Source organism: Cryptomeria japonica, chromosome 8, assembly GCF_030272615.1.
Source record: "Cryptomeria japonica chromosome 8, Sugi_1.0, whole genome shotgun sequence".
In the NCBI taxonomy this organism is placed as follows: domain Eukaryota; kingdom Viridiplantae; phylum Streptophyta; class Pinopsida; order Cupressales; family Cupressaceae; genus Cryptomeria; species Cryptomeria japonica.
The window spans coordinates 592,162,403-592,183,529 of record NC_081412.1 but is presented as its reverse complement, the minus strand read 5'-3'; the positions used below and the strand labels follow the sequence as shown (position 1 = coordinate 592,183,529).

At 34.3% G+C, this 21,127-nt stretch overlaps 1 protein-coding gene across 1 annotated transcript; it reads right to left on the bottom strand.

Moving 5' to 3' along the window:
- Positions 1-460: 460 nt before the first annotated feature.
- On the bottom strand, positions 461-16,175 carry LOC131037912 (uncharacterized). The gene is made up of 3 exons (XM_057970158.2): positions 16,061-16,175; positions 1,358-2,207; positions 461-1,082 (listed from the first exon to the last, which is right to left on the bottom strand). The coding sequence occupies exons 1-3, from the start codon at positions 16,173-16,175 to the stop codon at positions 461-463; spliced, it is 1,587 nt and encodes a 528-aa protein (XP_057826141.2).
- Between the last annotated feature and the right edge of the window lie 4,952 nt (positions 16,176-21,127).

Genomic DNA, 21,127 nt, shown 5'->3' with positions numbered 1-21,127 from the left:
GACACATTTATAAAATATAAACCATAGGAAACATATGCTTTCACGATTGCAAAGACGTTTTCTTGTCAAAAAGGTACAATAACAGTCAAAGACTTTAGAACTTTAAAATAACTCTAAGTCATCAAGAGCACTTGGCTGGGATACCAAATCATCATCATTTGTATCACTACTCAGTTCATCATCTGCAAAGTCAGGCTCATCTGCATCTGGCATTGCTATTCCTTCAAGAGTTTGTTCTAAAGAAGTGTTCTTTGTTGATTTGTTCATCAACAATTTCAAATTGCTATGAACATAGACAAGATCTCCCAACTTTCGAGTCAACAATTTGTTCCTCTTTTTGGAATGGATGTGGTCAAAGCAACTCTAGTTCCTCTCACAAGCTGATGAACTTTCTCTCTGACTCAAAATTTGAATAGTCTTGCAGTTCTAGAGTTGATGATCCATAAGGGATCCACCATCTCTATCCAGGCATACGTGGTGAGTCATATTTGGCTTTTGCTCCTCCAAACATCCCTTCTCCTATCTTGTATTGCCAACTTTGTTTTGTGATTAGTGCTGCAGTTTCTGGATCTGGTACATACCTGCTAATAGCTTGGTAAAGCCCTTCCATGATTTTATTATCACCCCTTCTATCAATAGAAAACAACTTAGGCTCCAAAAAACAAGTTGTTGCATGCAAAGGTGTGTGCATCATTTTCCATCTGCAATCAACTCTCTCATATTTGCATGTATATTCTGCCTCTTCAATGTTTAGTGTTTTTTGAATAGATTCCTTACACCAGTCCATGCTTTCATAAATAATGCCAAGGCAAGGAGTGACACCATCAACCACACGAAGCACATCAATAATTGGTTCACATATAAGCAAAAAAATTGTTGCACTTTCCCTGAAATTGCAATTTAGGATGATTTTCTCTATGTTCTTCCCCTTAGGGCCTTTAGAAAACACTGAACTTTCCCACTGATTGGAACAAATAATAGATCTCAAAGTTTCTTTTTCTTCAACCACTCTTTTCAAAGTGATATAAAATGAAGCAAATCTTGTTTCACAAGGCCTCAACAATTCCTTTGATGCATGCTTCCTATAAATAGTCAATGTGAGACGATGATTCTGTATGAAATTTGTAATTGCTCTACCTCTACGAATAGATTCATTTACCCATGGGAATTTAGCCAAGTCATGAAGCAACAAATTGAGATAATGGATTGCACATGGGCTCCAATATATCTTTGGGTACTTCTCTACAATCAGCCACCCACAACTCCCACACAATTTGATGTATTATCAGTTACCACTTGAACCACATTTTCCACCCCTACTTCAAGAATGGCTTCCTCTAATATTTGAAAAATATACTTTGAAGTTTTCTTGTGGTTCATTGTGTCAATGACTTTCAAAAACACAATAGCATCAAGACATGACGCCAAAACATTAATCAATGGGCTTTGACACATATCTGACCATCCATCACTAAATTTTGTGCAACCTGTTTCCTTCCAGGTGGCTTTGACATCAACTAGTTTCTCAGTCACTCTACCTTTTGAACTTTGCAAAAGAGTTGTCTTGATAGCCTCTGAACCTCGGGGTGTGTACCCTTTGCCAAGCTCTACAATTTTGTGAACTGTATTGGGAAAATGTGGACTTCTCGCAACATTGAATGGAATAGAACTTGTGTAAAACAAATCAGCAACTGCATCATCCACCTCCTGTTTCTCTACTGGTTTCCAAAATTTATTGAACAATGTTCCACTCTCTTTTGATACCCTCACCGGGTTGGATTGCATAGAAGAGGAAGACATGATATATGTGACTCTAGATATATCTTTTTGAATTCTTTGTTTCTTTTGTGCCTTCTTCACTTTGCCTGCCATTGAAGCAACCAACTCTTTCTCTAGAATAGCTTTAAGTTCTGGAGTCGCGCCTTTACATTCTTGAACACCTCCACCTGGACCCCCTGTATTAGCAAGGACTGGTTTACAAAAGTTGTTGAAAAGTTTTCCACTCTCTTTTGATACCCTCACCGGGTTGGATTGCATAGAGGAGGAAGACATGATATATGTGAATCTAGATATATCTTCTTCAATTCTTTGTTTCTTTTGTACCTTCTTCACTTTTCCTACCATTGAAGCAACCAACTCTTTCTCTAGAATAGCTTTAAGTTCTCGAGTCACGCCTTTACATGCTTGAACACCTCCACCTGGACCCCCTATATTAGCAAGGAAGTGTTCCCTAAGCCTTGTTAAAGTTCCAACAATAGTTCCCTAACATAGGTTACATTTGATGTGAGTTCCATTTTGAGTCACATGCTTCCATGCCTCAAAAGTTGATATGGGCGGAGCCATTAAATGAAAATCTGCATGTTTGGAAAGAAAAATTAAAAAACAAAATAAACACTACATTTATTTCAACCTTTCAAAATAGAAATACTAAATTTTAATAAAATATTTATTAATATATTCTAAATGTTTTAACAAAAAATAAACAAATATTAATTTTTATTTTTGTTTACGAAATTTATAAACAAAATAAAATAATAATACACTACACTTTTTTAAACAACACTATAAAAATTATTAATATTTTATTTTAACTTTATAAAACAAATAAAAATTAAAAATCAAATAATATAAATAATAAACAACATGTAAAAACAATTAATAATTTAATACAATAATATTAAACTATATATCACGTCTTAATAAAAACTAAACATTAAACAATATAATATTTTTTTAAATAATATAATATTATAAACAATAAAAAATAAACAAAATATTTTGTTTATTTTGTATATTGTAATGTCACATTACAATATACAAAATAAACAAAATCTTGACATTACAATATACAAAACAAACAAAATATTTTGTTTGAATTATCTAAAAATATTAGTTTTATCCAATTAAAAAAAAAATCCTAACCGAAAAATTTCAGTGAAGCCTACTTGGGCAAGGTGATTGCAGGGCGTCGAACACGACAGAACGACGATAGAGGCAGGGCATCAAATATGGTGGGAGAGACGAACATGCAGGGCATCAAACATGGCGGCAAAGGCGAACTAACAGGGCGTCGAACATGGCGGCAAAGGCAAACTCCCTGCGTTGAACACGGGCTTCTTCGAACACTACCACAGACTACCACGACTTCCTTCGACTTCCACACTTCTCCAGAAAAAAACTAAAATCGCGATTAAAAAATATTAACTTTTTTCAATGTACAAATTTGAACGTATTTTATACTCTGTTTTAAACTTCTGAACTTCAAGGAAGAAATTCGGCCGAACCTGGTGACTTAATGTTGAAATATACCTCATCTATGCTAACAGCTAACAGTGTACACTAGTCTATGCATCCTCAAAAGGGCTCCATCTTGGAGGAAAATGGAGCGCCATACTGCCTACACTGAGAAACAATTAATGTGAATGGAAAAACTCTTTCCTGGTTGTTTCTGTATATTTTTGCTGAAACTAGTTCTGCTTCTCTTTATTTCTATCTCTCATTCTCTGCTATTATTATGCAAGAATATGCCACTTCATCGAGAATATGCCAAGTTGATGACTGGATTCCATCAAAATGATGTTCAGAATTTATGATTCACAAGACTATGTTTTATGTAATCTTTTGATCAAAGACTTTTGGTGCTATATACTTGTAATTAATTATGATTAGTGAAATCAGGTCATGTTATGTTGATAAGGTTTGTGGATACGTTATCAAATATTGGGTTCTTTGCTCTGCTCTAAATATTTGTATTCCTTTGTTTCTTTAATGCCATGCAAGTGTATTTACATATATACAAGCAGTAAACAAATGTAACTGTGTACCTTACCAAAGACTCTTGATTAGTCTTAAAGGTTGGGGATCTACATCCCATGAATAGCTTGGTACATTTGCATCATTTTTTTATCCCCCTGCGCATTGTATTTCATTGGCTATTTAGTTTTTTCTTTTCCAGTCACCACCTTTGTCTAACATGTTCGAGGACCAAAATCATTTTCCAGTAACAATGAAATCACATCTTTTGATGTTATTGCTTATATTCTCTCATTCTTCAAGATAGATTTGCAATAATGTCTCCATCTACAACTAATGCTAATAATGATAATGATAACACCAATACCAGAACTGTTTTTCCAACCTCTTGCAGAAACTTCGCTGCTCTGCAGCTCTTGTTATCTCTTGAACTTCGAATAGAGCTTTCCTCTAGTATGACCCTCTAAGAGAGTTGTATAAAGGCAAAACATAATAAGAAAATAAGAAAATTTGATAAATAAAGAACAATAAACTTTAACGATACATTTAACAGAAAGAATTGTGCACCTTGATTTTTATTTGCATCGGCACGATTCCTTTTCATTTGTCTGAATTGGCAATGTAGCAACAATGGAGCTTTTGCCATCTCTGGAGAGCAGCCTGGCTTGAATACTTTGCCTCTACTCCCTGGTATTTTTCAATCAAATATTTCTCCATTCTTTTGATCATCCGAGCAAACGAGTGCATTGGGCGGGTAGTGGAAAATTCCTGCGTATGATAGTCCTTCAATGTCTTCTTTTACGGCCATTACAGAGCGAAAGGTCCATTTCCCCCGTAATTGCAAGCATTGGCATTTCCAGCATAACTACCAGCTAGGATGTCAAATTTATTCTAAAAGAGTTTTTTTGTTTACATAGAATCATTTTACTGTGTTGAGGCTGTAAGGATGCCTCTCGACACAATAAGATAGTAAGAATAGGATTTCATAGTAATTCATGTTTCAATAGCTGTCATGTGGGGTACCTAAAGTCTAGTAACTTATTTCAAATGTACTAATATATGTTCACTTGTGCATGTGTTGAAGATTGATAAGATCTATGTCAAAGCACTTGCAATATAGGACAAGTTAGTAAAAAAGGTGGATTTCTTCAAATTAGAATATACACTTTTTAAATCTTTGAATACACATTTTTAAATCACTTACAAAATTTAATGTCTACAAATAACTATTCACTTGGAGAGAGTTCAAAAGTTAAATAGTTTATATTTACATATCTTAGTGCTTACTCATTTCTATAATTTTTTTATCGAAAAGAATCAAAAGTTTAGTCTAATGACCTAGAGCATCTCCCTTTATAGGGTTGGCCCCATTATAACCTCTTATGCAATTTATTATGGGTCGTCATCCTCACCATTGAATTAGAAGTTGAACGTATAACTTGGGCCACCTAAAGTGACAATCAATCTTATTGCTTACTCATTGGTGCATAGATTATATGAATTCAAGCCCCTCTTAGCTAGATGGCTATGAAAAACACATTTGGCCACAATTTCTTTCACAACCACATGAGCCAAGTTCATTTACTATGGATATCTACACAAAAAATAAAATGATATGATTACCAAATCTATTAAAACCTAGACATAATTTTTTTTTTTTATTGAATCTAATTTGACAACTTTTGAAGACCGATGCCCCTCAAAGATTATAGATCGATGTGAATATTTACTTTTAATGTTAGAGTCTCCCAGGGGTTACTATTGGAATAGATCATGATAAAGATGCAATATCTAATTTGGTCATCCTTTTACAATAGGATTTGCCAATCAAAATTGACTATAATCTATATTGCATCTTATTGTTCACATATTCCCAAATTTTGATAGCTTCACTCTAATTATTTCATAAGTAGAATTGAAATGGGAGGACAATATCAACTAACATTGTAACTAGTTTGAGTGAGTGAATGTGTTAACAATGTTCGAGGAGTGAGTCATTGTGTTGTGCATATGGGGGACATCCATGAAGATTATTAAATCATGACATTCTAAGTCTCATTATGGCCAAATCTTTGGGAATGTCTAAGATAAAAAGGAATAATTATAAATGAAAATCATGAATGGTTTCACTTTCTTTTCTGTACAAGGAAATGCTTAGTTTCTTTGTAATTTTTTTGAGGTTTTTCAAATTACTTTTTTCGATTACTTATATTGATACTAGTAGATGTAATTAAACAAAAACTAAGAAAATAATTGTCTTTCTAAGCCTCTGGATTAAGGACGTCTTTTGAGATAGGTCTTCAACTCCATTGTGACCAAAGTTGAAACAAAATGAACCAACTAGCTACATCATACTTTAAAAGTAGTTTATTGCAAGATTTGAATAAACATGTAACATTTAGTGTGATTACATATTGTCCAAAGCTATTAAACTCTAGAATTTAGTTGTCATGATAAATAAAGCTATAGATCTCTCATTTTTAGGTCATTTCAATCTAGAACTTTTTCCAAGAATATTGGTGAGGGCGTTAGCATGGAGGCTTCACATAGTGAACCTGGGTTATAGCATGTGCATTCATGGCATATTGAAGAATCCCCCTATTTTCAAAAAATATTTCCCTAAACTCCTTTTCTATCACCCCCTCCCAATATATAGCCCAAATTAAAAGCCCACCTATTTTCACCAGATATTGTATTTTTTCATAGCTAGAATTTAAAACCCCCTATTTTCACCGATAGGCAATATATTGCACCCTCATTTTTGGGATATTAAACCCCCCAATATGAATGCAAGTGATATAATATTTCCTAGCCAGTGAAGCCCCCGTGGGTGTTAGAGGTCCAAAACCATCCATGTGGTTGAAATTATGTTCTCTATCCCCTAATCTTATAATTTTATGTGTTTTTCTTGATTTTATGAATATTCATGAGAAGTTTGCACTTGTTTGTTAGGGGGAAGAAATTTATTTATTTTGTGATACTATGAAGATATATGTGAAGGCTTCTTTTCCTTGTATAATGGATTGACTAAATATGAGAAATGATGAGGTTTAAGGCTAAAAGATGTATGATATTGTTTGTAATTTTTTTGAGGAGCATCAAATCCGAGTCCTTGTTATCAATATTTGGAACAACATATTTATGATAGATCTAATTAAGTTAGTTGAACAAGCTCTTTAACTTGGACTTTAGGCAAGTAGACCATCTTTCTTAGTTTTGCACCCATTATAACCATAATCTTGGCTACAAGTTGGTCTATAACTTTACCACTGTAGAATTCACTTGGACATTTACATATTTGTAATTAAAAGTTGGAATTGAATTCTATAATTGAAATTTATTGTTGTTTATGATTTAATTTTGGAATTGTGTTTTTTTCTGGTAGTTTTATTAAGATGAATGGGAACACTTTTCTTTCTTGCACATGTCACATCATATTTTTGAGCCCTCTAGACTTTGTTATATTCTTATTAACATTGTGATTATGATGCTAAAAACATGAATTATGAATGATCAGAATATAATTAATAATATTTTTATAGTAGATATGTTAATATAATCGATATGCTAATATAATATTATTATATTTAATAATATAATAGTATAGTACTATATAATTATATATAATTTATTTAATATTTTGCATGTTGAACCTTGATTACTAGTATATATAATTCAACATTGGTTTTTGAAGAAGTTGAGAAAATACAACTTCAGAGATCCCAAGAACACCTGGAAGAAAAATACTTGTCACAAGAGAAGAATAGAGGCAAAAAAAAAAATGGCTCTGAAGAAAAAAATTATCATGCAGAGAGGGAATTAAAAAGAAATACAATACAATCCTTATAAAAGGAGATTATGCAACCCTAAAGTTGTGCAACCCTAAATAAACCCTAAAGGGATAATGTGTATTTAATAATTAGAATAATTATTAAATACCTATAATATTATTAAATGTGTAAGTTTTGCTTAAGTGTAGAGGATAATAGACTAATAATTAAATAAATAATTATTATCTAATACATGATAACTGTAACAGTTTTATATAAATTATAATTTTTTATTGTGGTAGAAAAATTAAGTCATTATTTTGATCCCTTTTAGAGACTACGGAGTGAAAAAACTATATTTACATAAGTGTGCATAAATATAGGTAAGGGTAATAAGAGAAAAGTTATAAAATCACATGACATTATATTTTATGATATATTCACTTGTGCATTAACATTTACACTTTCTCTAGTCATCATCATGTGATGGACTTTCAGCTATTTTTGTGGTATCGAAGGAGCGTGTAAAAAAGTTTGATAAGTTAAGAGGGCCCCATTTGAATGACTCCATAAGAGTGAAAAGTACCACCTCTTTCCTAATAACACAACAACTTCATTATCTACTTTGTACAAGAAGAAAAGTATGGTTATCTTATTTAGACACATAAAAAGTTGTCTATTTTTTCCATGCATTTATGTAGTGCGTGATGTCAATACGTAGGTAATTTAGCAAATGATGTTATTTATGTGGGTATGTGCACAAAGATGGTGGTCAGAAAAATGGACACCACCCAAAAAAAACATGAAAAAACAAGCAGCGGGTACGCGGTTATAAAATTTGAAATTATCGTGTACGCGCTTAGGTCTGTTGATCCCAAGCCTAACATGATTGAAGAAAAACCATTAAATTAGGAAGATAATCAAGCTCCATTAATAATATGCTCATGTTACGTTTGTAATAGGGAGAAGGGGGAGAGAGGGAAAAAGAGGGACATGTGGATAGAGAAGGAAATCTAGAGGGGTAAGAGTGAGAGAGAGATAGGGAGGTGTAAGGAGACAGAGATAGGGGATCGAGATAGAGATGGAGATGGAGATGGAGATGGAGAGAGAGAGAGAGAGAGAGAGAGAGAGAGAGAGAGAGAGAGAGAGAGAGAGAGAGAGAGAGAGAGAGAGAGAGAGAGAGAGTTGGATAGATATACTTGGAAAAGATAAATATATAGAGATGGAGAGAGAAGGAGATATATAAAGATAAATATAGAGATAGGAAGTTATGTTTAGAGAGGTAGATAGAGGGGGATATGCATGGGTAGAGAGTAGAGTAATGAGATATAGATAGAGGGAGATATGAAAAAAGAAATATGGAGAGATAGAGCTAGAGAGGCAAAGAGATATAGGAATAGAGGTCCAAGAAGAGGGATAGGGAGATTGATGGATGGATTTAGAGAGAGAGAGAGAGAGAGAGAGAGAGAGAGAGAGAGAGAGAGAGAGAGAGAGAGAGAGAGAGACATGTCTAGAGATATTTGGTCTATTTTTTTCATGCATTTATGTAGTACATTAGATCAATAGGCAGGTTCTTTAGCAAATTATGTTGTTTATGCAAAAAAGGTCTCAATGGAGAAGTGATGTCTTATAATTAACTATACATCCACTTGCATATCTATTCAAACATGATTGAAGAAAAACCTATAAACTAGGAAGATAACTAGGCTATGTTACCAATATGCTCTTGTTATGTTTGTGAGAGAGAGAGAGAGAGAGAGAGAGAGAGAGAGAGAGAGAGAGTTTGTGTGTCAATGGAGAGATGTGGAGATAGATATATTTTAACATTAGGTTTGATTCTCTATCTCTAAATTATTTGCAAATTTATTTATTAACTAAAAGAAATATTATTTCTATAATTAAAAAAATAAAAAAATATAAACATAATAAATGTTTTGTAAAAACCTTAAAACTGTAAATATTAAAAGATAGTTAAAAACGGTAAAATATAAAAAATAAAATAAATATTGTATAAATAAAGATAAACAATTAATATATAATTATTTGACAATAGTTCAAATTTTAATAGAGAAAAAATAATTATAAGTTGAACAACTTCTAATAGCTTTTATTTTTTATTTTAATTTCAAAGAATAAGAGAAATAGTTAAAATAATTTCAAACTTAAATCTAAATTTAAAACTAAAATAGAGTTGTAAAACACAAATTCAAAATATATAAAATTTAAATGTTAATAAAAACAAGTGCCGCGTAGTGGCAAGTACTTGTTGCCATAGTATTGTAATAAAAATACTTATTGTAATTTTTAATTATTATAATTTTAAATTGTTGTTATTTTAATATTATATTGGTATAATTATATTTATGCAATATTAACTATAACTCTTATTTTAATAAAATAATTTAAATAATTATGATATTAAAAATATATATTTTTCTTAAAAGCGTAATCCTAATTTAATTTAATTTTTTTATATAATTATAATTATAGTAATAAAATTAATGATAAACTTAAATATTAATTTGTAGTGTGATATAATATTTATGTAATATCATTATAATTGGTCCTAATAAAATAACTATTAATAATTATAAAAACAAAATAGACATTTTTAGAATAACTTAATGAAAAAATATTTAAATTTGTGATTACGAGTTTTTAAATTATTTTATAAATTTTAAAATGATTAAAAAATTTATGATTTTTAAAAAGTATTAAAAAATGGAATGATTTTGAAAAAAGATATATAAAATACAATTATAAAGAATACATATATTAATTAGGTTTATTTTTTAATAGAAATATTTGTATTTAATTTTCGTTTAATTTAATATAATTTGAATCAAATTTTATTAGTACTTCCCGTAGGCAATACTATTGCATTCACTTATTCCTAATTAATTGATTTTTTACACCAATCAAAAGTGATTATTATTTTTGTTTTCAAAATAAGCTTTATTTTTTTGAAGTTAAGATTTATATTTGTAAATTATAAACTATTTATCTACAATATGATTGGATGAAGAAATTGGTGTTATAGTACAACCTGAGTTGGCCTAGTGGTGGAGAACTTGTGTTCTTGAAAGAGAGGTCACAAGTTCAAATCCCACGAGGGGGTAGGGTATGTACACTTATTAGCTTCGACCCATTACCTATTGAAAAAATTGGTGTTGAGCATATTTATAGGAATAATAGATTTAATAGGCTTTTTAAAGATTTGTTTATATTTAAAAACTAAATGTCTATTTTAAATATATATTTTTTTAATTAATAATCTTATAAATAACGTGATTTTTTTTGTATAAATATATATAAATTTTAATAATTTTGTATAATTTTTTTAAAAATCATTCTATTTTTTTATTAATAATTTTTTTAAATCATAATTTTCTTTTTAATCATTTTAATATATACAATATAATTTTATAATGTTTAATCATAAATTTAAATATTTTTTGTTTAGTCACTAAAAAAATCTTATTTTCACTTTATTGTCTTTGATTAACATAAACGGGTTTTATAGGGACCCGAAACCCAAATCCAACAAAAATAGAAGTAGTAGCATGCCAAAGTCTAAACAACTACTAAACAGAAATAGAAACAAGGGAAGCTCCCATCGGACTAAACAAAAAAAACTAGCCTACAACACAAAAAAGACATAAACCATTAACTAAGACCTTTCATGAGCTCATCATTCTTCTGAATCATACTATTGTTAATCTCTTCAAGCTCCTCCATAATAAATCTTGAGCTACCTTTTTCCTATTTTTTGTTTCTGGTCCTGGTAGAGGGCCCCATGAAGTCTACATAACATTGTATTTCTTGTCCAAATTGGCTATTGAAGATGGATCCAAACTGATAAGCTAGGCTTTATGTATAGTTTGAGGCCTTCTGCAATGCTAAGCATAAATTCTTTGCCAATATCCACCACTCCCTTGAGTTTTCCTATCAAGTCCTCTATACCTTTTTCCAAGCAAGCAATCCTAGACTAGTGATCTATTTTCAAAATCTTAATGTCCTCTGTTATTTTTTGAGTCAACTTCAGAAGCTTTTCAGTTTTATCAGGCTCTGGATTCTCAGTGAAAGTGTCAATGATGCATGCCCTATTTAAGGAGGTCAATTTCACTAATAACCTAGTGAAAATATTTCTCTTGGTTGGAAGTCGAGTTAACTAGGAGCTTGTCAATCGATATCATCATTTTTACACTCCTTCAGGTCCACAATTAGGGGGATATCCAATTTAATTTCTTCACCCCCTTTATTTTGGGCCTCCACCCTTTTCCCCGTTTTCTACTTTTTCAGGCTCTCAGGGCCCAAATTCTTGGAATGGGGAATTGGGGATTTCAAATTTTTTGCTGCCCATCTGTTGGCATTTTTGACGATGTTGTGATTGTCATTGATGGACACACACTTTCTTGATGTATGAGTTATGCTCAACTGGTAATTGTTCCAATCGATATTATGTATTAGCCTTTAGACTATCGGTGTTTTGCAGAAGATGTTTACAGATCACAGATTGATTGAAGACCCAAGCGGTATGAAGACCCAAGTGGTATGGAGACCCCAAGCGGTTCGAGGATCTCAAGTGGTACAATGGAACAAAGCGGTAGTTAACACTTTGATTTACTAGTCTTCATTTTTGTCAACTGGTAATCGGTATATTGTGTTAACTGGTATTACTCTGTGATGAGTTACCAACTGGTATTTCTGTATTATTTGATGAGTTATCATCCACCGACACTTTGGTAGTAATTTTGTGTCATGTTACCAAATGTGTCTAGATGCACTAAACCTAGGAACTTGTAATCTAATCCTATTGGACCAACATGAAATCAAACTCCTTTATAAGGACATCATGTCTAGGGTTTTAAATGATGATGATGAGGGTTTTGTATGTGTGATCATAGAAGAGAAGATTAGGTCTGTGTGAAGAGTCAGAGTGTGGAGATATTGAAGACTGAAGTAGTGTTAAAATACATTAAGAATGAGCTATCAAGGATCTAATTAAGCAGACTGTGCTATTAGCTAGATCACTCACTTGTTGATTACTCACTTCTTCGACAAGTTTGAAACCCTTAATCGGGTAGGCCTAGCAAAGCCTTTGTAAATCCTCTAACAAGGTGGTTCACAACTATGGATCTAAAAATCCTTCAACAAGGTAGTCTTTAATAGGACTTATCTCCTAACAGAGATCTAGATTCCTAACAGGATTTGTTCTGGTGAAGAACATTGTATGACCTTAACTGGTCTGGTTTCTATTCTGCAGATAGTTACTTGTGAGTTTCTGCTCAACGTGGTTTTTCCCATCTGGGTTTCCATGTCAAACATCTTGTGTTATGGTGATTGTGCTCTTGTGGGTGAATGCTTTGTTTTCTATTTGGTTTGCATTTATCTTAACCGGTTTATTAGTGAATTTGTTGTACCGGTTATCGGCTAAACTATTTAAGAGTTTGTTTATAGCAATTTTTGGTATACTAATTCACCCTCCCTCTTAGTATTCATCAATTGGTATCAGAGCCAACCTTTCTATAAGTCTAACCACTTGGAAGGAGATATGGGGGAATACAACATGAGGGAACTTACTCATCATCTCACTCAGACTGAGAGAGCCTATGATGAACTCAAAGTCAAGTATAAAGCCTCTTTGGCCAAAAGAAGAGAGCATGCTGAGAAACTAATGGAGCTTAATGAAAATAGTTCTTCTGATGAAACAGACACGGATACCCTAGTTGAAGAAGTTGAAAAATTGAATGAATCTAATGCCAACCTGAGAAGGGAATTGGAAGGACGAACTATCAGAATGTGTCAAGAGCTTGAGAACAAAAGGAAAGTTGAAGATCTGGTAAAAGACAAAGATCATGAGATCTCCAAGATGAAGCAAGAAATCAGTACCCTTACCACTCATCTCCAAGAGAGTAAAGTGGAAAAAGAAGAAATGCAAGGTGAACTAAACATGGCTATTTCCGAGAATGCAACCTTGAAGGAATCCAATGCTGTTATTTCCAAGGAACTTACTGAGTCAAAGGAGATACTTGCCAAATTCAATCAAAGTACTGCTAAGCTAGAGCAAAAGCTTGAATCGACAAAACCAGTAAAGAATACCACTAGACTTGGTTTCTTTGGGTATGAGGAAGGTGAGACTTCTGGAACAAAAGAACAAGCATCAAAGAAGAAACCAACATCAAAGGATAAAGGTAAGCAAAAATTTAAACTGTTTGCTTTAATTATCTCAAAGAAGGACATACTGCTAATGTGTGTAGAAGCAAGGCCTACAATAATTTTACTTACTTTCTAAACAATAAGCCTAGATCCAATAGATTTAATGGAAACTATTATGCATGCAACAAGTTTGGGCATAGAGCATTTGAATGCAAGTTAGTTTTGCACAACACTAGGAGATATCCTCCAAGGACTCAAGGAGTTATCTCGGAACCTTCTATGAACCGGAATCTCAACCGGTACAATACCTATGACCATCGGTTAGGTGGTTATCAAGCAACAACTGGTTGGAGAGCAACCTGTTTAATCTGTCATGGTAGCGGTCACACTGCTGCAACATGCAGAATGAATAATGGTAGTATGAATAATGGACCATGGAGAACACTTGGAATGGTATGTTATCATTGCAACAAACCGGGACACACTGCCAAAACTTGCAGAATGAGAAAGAACCTATCAGATGACATATCGATCACTCCAGAAGGAAAGATTGATGTTGAAATTGTTCAAGCGGGAATGAATAAAACTTGGAAAAAGAATTCTGAAGAAGTGTCATAGGATGAACCAGTTTCTACACCTAGTGTGGAAGTCTCTGAACTGGCAAGCTGAGCTTCAGAAAAGCTTAGGGGGAACAAATCGGTGAAATGTTTCGAACCCTCGATTTATATCGGTAAAGACCTTAACTAGTATATGTTACCTGTCAATCGATAGAAGACTGGAAGTGGTAAAAGGCAAAATTAGGGTTTGTGCCCTAATGGTGATGCATTTATTATGGTAGGTGAGAATTTGTTTAAAAAGGATTTTGGTCATCATTTTCACTTATTTGTTTTCGAGCGAAGAATTTTCAAGTGCAGAGCGACACAGAGCGATTCGACTAGCAATTCAAAGTGAATACAAATCTTGCAAAAGAATCCAGAGATCATTTTCAATCTATCAGGGAAGAACAGTAAAGTGGTAATCAAGCAACCGAAGTGGTGTGTTGTGAGCGGCATTGGCAAACCCTCAATTTTGAGTTGTAAAGGTATTTCTCAAATTTCTTCCTTATCATGGCTTCTACATTACACTCTAGTGTACCTACAGATTCAGTTGAATTTATTCAAAGGAAAATGAAATACAATGCCTTGTCCCAAATACCTGTCGGAGTCATTGTTGAGGAAGATATTGCAGGATACATTGACTATAAACTAGAAGACCTAGGATCCCTAGTGATTCATTCCCAGCTAGGATTGTTATGTGGGGATGACAAGGAGATCAAACCTGAATTTAATATCCTTGAGAGGAAGAAACTGCATAATGCGGTGTATTTTCTTGAAGAATTCACTGAAGATCATATCCACATCATCCTGAGTAGAGTACATGGTGATAAAATGTATCTCGAGAGGATGCATGACATTACACCGGAGGCAATTCATGCCGTCACCGGTTTCTGTAACATTGGAGAGGTACAATTTCTAAGGAAGGTCACCAAAATGGAAATGACTAAGCTCACTGGTTCTCTAAGTGACCAATGGGTGATGACCATCAGCACCATCAGAGATGATTTGGCTAAGTATGCTTGTATGGTGATTGGTTACCAGATGTTTTATGCCAGCAGAATAAACTCTGTCCCTGCTGTTGCAGTGAATGCCGCCTACAGAATGATTAAGGAAGATGCCTCATTTGATTTGTGTACCTGTTTGCAGAAGCAATTTCTATTGAACCTAAAGTCTATTAAAAAGGATAATGCTTAAGGTTCAGGTTTGGACAACTTTTGGTCGGCTTATTCTTTTACTTTCAAGGTTTTTTCCCTAGAGTAGGTGATGTTCAATGGTCTGCTGACCAACCGGGTTCTAAGCAAATTAAGTAAAGTCTTCAAGCAGTGGAAACTAGATATCCTGAGGTTCTTAACAAATATTTTGATGAATTCAAGCGAAAAATGAGCCAGAGAATGAGGATATTTGGTGATATTGTGAAGAAATATGAAGATGACATCTACTTCACCATAAAGGTAGATGAATGCATAATGGAAGCAGTGGAACTAAGAAAGGAAGCAGTTGAACCAATGGGGTATGAAGTGATGTATGATATGTTAATCGGGTATGCCTCTACCCTGCTTGCCTCACCACTAGATGCCAAGAAAAAGAGAACAAACACCTATTTAGAGAGGGTAACACCGGTTGAAGAGCCAAAATAGAAAAAGGATAAAGTAGTGCCATCGGTATCGACACTGGTTACCTCAGCCAGTCCAAAAGTGACCAAGCAGTTGCCTACCAAGAAGAAACTTGAGGTTGCTCCTGCTAAAGTAGTTGAGAGGAAGCGTAAAACCAAAAATAGCTCACCGGAGTCAGAGGATACTGAACCGGAGGTACAACCCAAGAAGACAAAGCAAACAAGCAAGCAGGCAAAATCTACTGGTAATGCACCTGTAACTTCAGCACCGGTAAATATAGACATTTCCTGTTATAAACCTTTGACAAATTGTCAAAGAACAATTAATAATATTAGGAGAAAATTGCTTCATGATTTGAAGGAGCATTTTGATGATTTAACTGATAGTGAGAAAGAAGAAGTAGAGCAGGAAATCATTCAATATTTATGTGTTTATGACTGGTCGCCATCAGAAATTAGATCGGTTACACCAGATTCTTTATACAATTCTTTGGATAATAAATGGCGCATTGCCATAGAGAGAGAAAAGGAGATCAGGGAAAAGATTTTTGCAGAATACTTCCCTGATGCCTCAAACTCTGAATTATTTGAAATCATGGATTGGAACAAAGGCATTTTCTTCATGAGAAGAAGAAGACTCAGGCTACTGGAAGGTAAAGCCTCTGAAGTGGTAAAAGACACACATTTACATGTCAAAGTTGCTGTCAAAATGCACCAAGTAGCTGAAGCCAATAAAAAGGTTGAACAGGAACCTGATCTATCCGCAGGCAAACCGGATGAGACATTTGATGGTCAAGGAGAAAGAGTGAAAGACAAAAATGATCCCATTGATGTGGATACATTGGATGTTAAGGATGTCACCTCTGATATGGAAAAGGTTGAAAAAGATAAACAGGAAAAAGAGAAAGTAGAGGAAGAGAAGAAGAGAAAAGAGCAAGAGGAAAAAGATAGACAAGAATAAATCAAGAGGAAAGAGGGAGAGAAAAAGAAATAGGAAGAGGAGAAGAGGAAACAAGAGGAGAAGAGGAGAAGAGGAAACAAGAAGAGGAGAAGAGGAAAGAAGAGGAGAAGAGGAAACAAGAAGAGGAAAAGAGGAAACAGGAAGAGGAGAAGAGGAAACAAGAAGAAGACAAGAAGAAGGAAGAAGAAAGAAAGAGGGAGGAAGAGAAGAAAAATCATGAAGAGGAGCAAAAGGAGAAAGGAGAGGAAAAGAAAAGAGCTGAAGAGAAGAAGGAAGCAGAAAAGAACAAACAAGCGGAGACTCCCAAGGCAATCGGTGACCAAACCAAATAGGTTGACATCACCAGTCCTATTGATCTACAATTTGCAGATGAATCAGAGCTGCTTCAAAGCATAAAGCTCGCACAAGAAAGATTGGAAGCATTGAGGAGGAAGAAGGAACAAGATGTCATTCAAACTGCGGTTGACACCCTTACCAGTCTGATTCCCGGTATTAACCTTCCTAGTACTGATTCCTCTCTGTCTAAGCTTAAACTTCTGTGTACCATTGTGGAGGACCAAGTACAATGCCTGGAAGAAGTTGCTAAATCAAATGCAAAGAAGAAGCATGAAAAGGCACTCAACACTGCCTTAGTTAAGAAATTGAATGAGCTTCGGTCACAACTTCTGAAACAACAAAAGGATATAAGTGTTGCTATGGATGAGGGCAAATTACTATTGAGTAAAATCAACCAACCCCATCTATTTTGTGATGATTTGCTTACACAAAAAGATAAACTCCAATCGAAGTTGCAGGCATACATAAGTAACTTCAAGATGCCATATGATTCCTTCACTACATATGGGCAAACGATTCATCGTTATTAGCTTCAGACTACCAGGATAGACTTAGAGATCAACAATCGGTCTAGAGATTTGTAGGAGCTTCAACTGGTCTTATTGCCAAGGCTGCAAATTCTTCAGAAATGTTTTCTCAATCTGGAAGCCATGACGGTAACTCAAGAGATGAGTACCATTGATGCCATGGAAGAACTGGTATTCCAGATGCAGACTGAAAGTGAGGTTGCTACCCCATTACTTGAGTCATGGGCATTGGCTATGAAAATTTTTATGTAGGACTTCAAATTTGTTTTTTATAAGTTTCATTCCTTATTGTCATAAACATTTACTCTATTTTTTTATATAAGGAAACAGGGGTTATTCTGCATTACTTTGTCATTGTTGGCAAAGGGGGAGTAGTATTTAAAATTTTGATGAATGTTACCATTTCATGTATTTTCATGTTACCATTTTTAGAAATTAGTGTATATTGTAATTTATGCAAAAGGGATAGTGTATATGCTTACGGGGAGTAATTTTGATTATGACAATTTTTGTTGTAAAAACACTTAGATGTCAAAAATTTCCTAAGTGTTGCCATCAATGCCAAAGGGGGAGATTGATGGCATTTTGACGATGTTGTGATTGTCATTGATGGACACACACTTTCTTGATGTACGAGTTATGCTCAACCGGTAATTGTTCCAACTGGTATTATGTATTAGTCTTTAGACTATCGGTGTTTTGCAGAAGATGTTTACAGATCACAGATTGACTGAAGACCCAAGCGATATGAAGACCCAAGCAGTATGAAGACCCAAGTGGTATGGAGACCCCAAGAGGTTCGAGGATCTCAAGCGGTACAATGGAACAAAGTGGTAGTTAACACTTTGATTTACCAGTCTTCATTTTTGTCAATCGGTAATCAGTATATTGTGTTAATCGGTATTACTCTGTGATGAGTTACCAATTGATATTTTTGTATTGTGTGATGAGTTATCATCCACCGAAACTTTGGTGGTGATTTTGTGTTGTGTTACCAAATGTGTCTAGATGCACTAAACCTAGGAACTTGTAATCTAATCCTATTGGACTGACATGAAATCATACTCCTTTATAAGGACATCATGTCTAGGGTTTTAAATGATGATGATGAGGGTTTTGTATGTGCGATCATAGAAGAAAAGATTAGGTTTGTGTGAAGAGTTTGAGTGTGGAGATATTGAAGACTGAAGTAATGCTGAAATACATTAAGAATGAGCTATCAACGATCTAATTAAGCAGATTGTGCTATTAGCTAGATCACTCACTTGTTGATTACTCACTTCTTCGACAAGTCTAAAACCCTTAACCAGGTAGGCCCAACAAAGCCTTTGTAAATCCTCTAACAAGGTGGTTCACAACTGTGGATCTGAAAATCCTTCAACAAGGTAGTCTTTAACATTACTTATCTCCTAATAGAGATCTAGATTCCTAATAGGATCTGTTCTGGTGAAGAACATTGTATGACCTTAACTGGTTTGGTTTCTATTCTACATATAGTTACTTGTGAGTTTTTGCTCACCGTGGATTTTCCCATTTGGGTTTCCACGTCTCAAACATCTTGTGTTATGGTGATTGTGCTCTTGTGGGTGAATGCTTTGTTTTCTATTTGGTTTGCATTTATCTTAACTGGTTTATTAGTGAATCTGTTGTACTGGTTATCTACTAAACTGTTTAAGAGTTTGTTTACAGCAATTTTTGGTATACTAATTCACCGCCCCTCTTAGTATTCATCACCATCTAGGTGGGGTTTTTCTTTTCTTGCTGCTAGTAGTGTTAGGAGTGGGCTTCTAAGGGAGGCCCTCATCTTCCGAGGGTCTATAATCTAAATCATCTGATACATGGATGTCATTCCAATCCATAGTCATTCCACCCTCCTCATTCTCATCAAATTTTGTATCTGAGACCACATGCACATCCTGGCTATCGAAGCGTTTAGGTTTTCTCAAAATTGGGGAGGGTTTCACCTTGTGCACTTTAGCATACTCCATGATGAGGAGGATTAACCCCTCATGCAAGACAAGATTTTCATTGTTTTGAACATGATTATGAATGCCATGCTCAAGAGAAGAAACTAAATAAAATGAAAATAATTTTTTTTTTCATACCTAAAGTGATTTAAGATCGTTCAAAATAATAGGAAAAAATACTTGCATAGCGGCCATCAAGGGTAATGTACCTCATAAATTCCACCATGTGCGCCCAAACCATCAAAAGATCCTTTCTATTGTAGCCTTCATCCATATTTTTTATAACTCTACTTCTCTCACTCTATTTATCATATAAAATAGAGAGGGCTTCTACTGATTCTTCGTAAAACTTCCCGCCTTCCATACTCAGCCCCGTAATCTTAGCTATGAAGGGCTCGTCAATCTTGAATTCAACCCCATACACACTAAGCACCCCTTTGTTCCAACCTTTCATAAAGTTATCCATTAGCTTGTGATCCTGCCCATGGAGTTTTCTAGGATAAGGTTCCAGGCTGCCATCCACAACTTCCATCCATAATTATTTGTTTTTCTCCCATAACACACACAATGATGGTTCCATTATGTTCTTATCTCCCCCCATATAACTATTACCTCTGCAAATTTTGGTATTCAAACTAAAGCCAGGCTTAAACTAGAATCTAAAAAACCAGATCCACCAGAACAATCTGGAAGGTCAACTCCACTTCTTTATAGGAATGCCTTTACACATGTGAAAAGTTGACATAATTAATACTCTATCGATGAGATATTATCAACGTCCTTCCGAGCCAGCTCACACAAATGAAATGAAAAGGAATCCCCCTCCCACCACCATTTAATATAATCACTAATCACACCAAGATTTGCCACGTGATCTGCAAGTTTATTGCCCTCCCTAAAAATATGGAAAATTTGAATCTCATCCAACTTGGCAATCATACGAAAGCATTCCTGAATGAGATGTTTAATAGTCCAGCTAGGGGGGTCTTTTTACTCAACAGTTAATGATGTTTAGAGAGTCACTTTCCAACTAGAAATTCTTGTACCCTCCACGTATAGCCATTTGAAGCTCAATGTAGGCCACATTTGCCTCAACAAAGTGGTTTGTTTGAGTCCCCAGTGGGATTGCTACTGTTGAGACAAGCCTACCATTGTAGTCATGAGAAACTCCCCCACAACCTGTTGGGCTAGGATTTCCTTTGGCCACCCCATCAACATTAATTTTGATCCATCCTATGGAAGGATCAACTCAAACAATGTTGGGTCTTGTATGCTTTATCTTAGCAATTGGTTTGGAAATGTTCCAATCAATTTGCCATCTATTAATTATGTTCCAATCTATATCAGAAGTTACAATGGAAGGGTCAAGCTTTCTGCAAGGATAGGAAGAAATGAAGTTTTCCTTAATATTGGTTTGAGTGCAATGGGCTACTAGAAAGGTAGGAG

What these genes read in the sequence shown, in the direction of transcription:
- LOC131037912 (XM_057970158.2), bottom strand. Translation starts at nt 16,175, where the DNA reads ATGTCTATATTTACCGGTGCTGAAGTTACAGGTGCATTACCAGTAGAT. An exon ending in TTCAGTATCCTCTGACTCCG is followed by an intron (nt 2,208 to 16,060) that starts GTGAGCTATTTT and finishes TTGCTAATATAG; the next exon opens with GGGGTCCAGGTGGAGGTGTT. An exon ending in AACCACAAGAAAACTTCAAA is followed by an intron (nt 1,083 to 1,357) that starts GTATATTTTTCA and finishes GACTATTTATAG; the next exon opens with GAAGCATGCATCAAAGGAAT.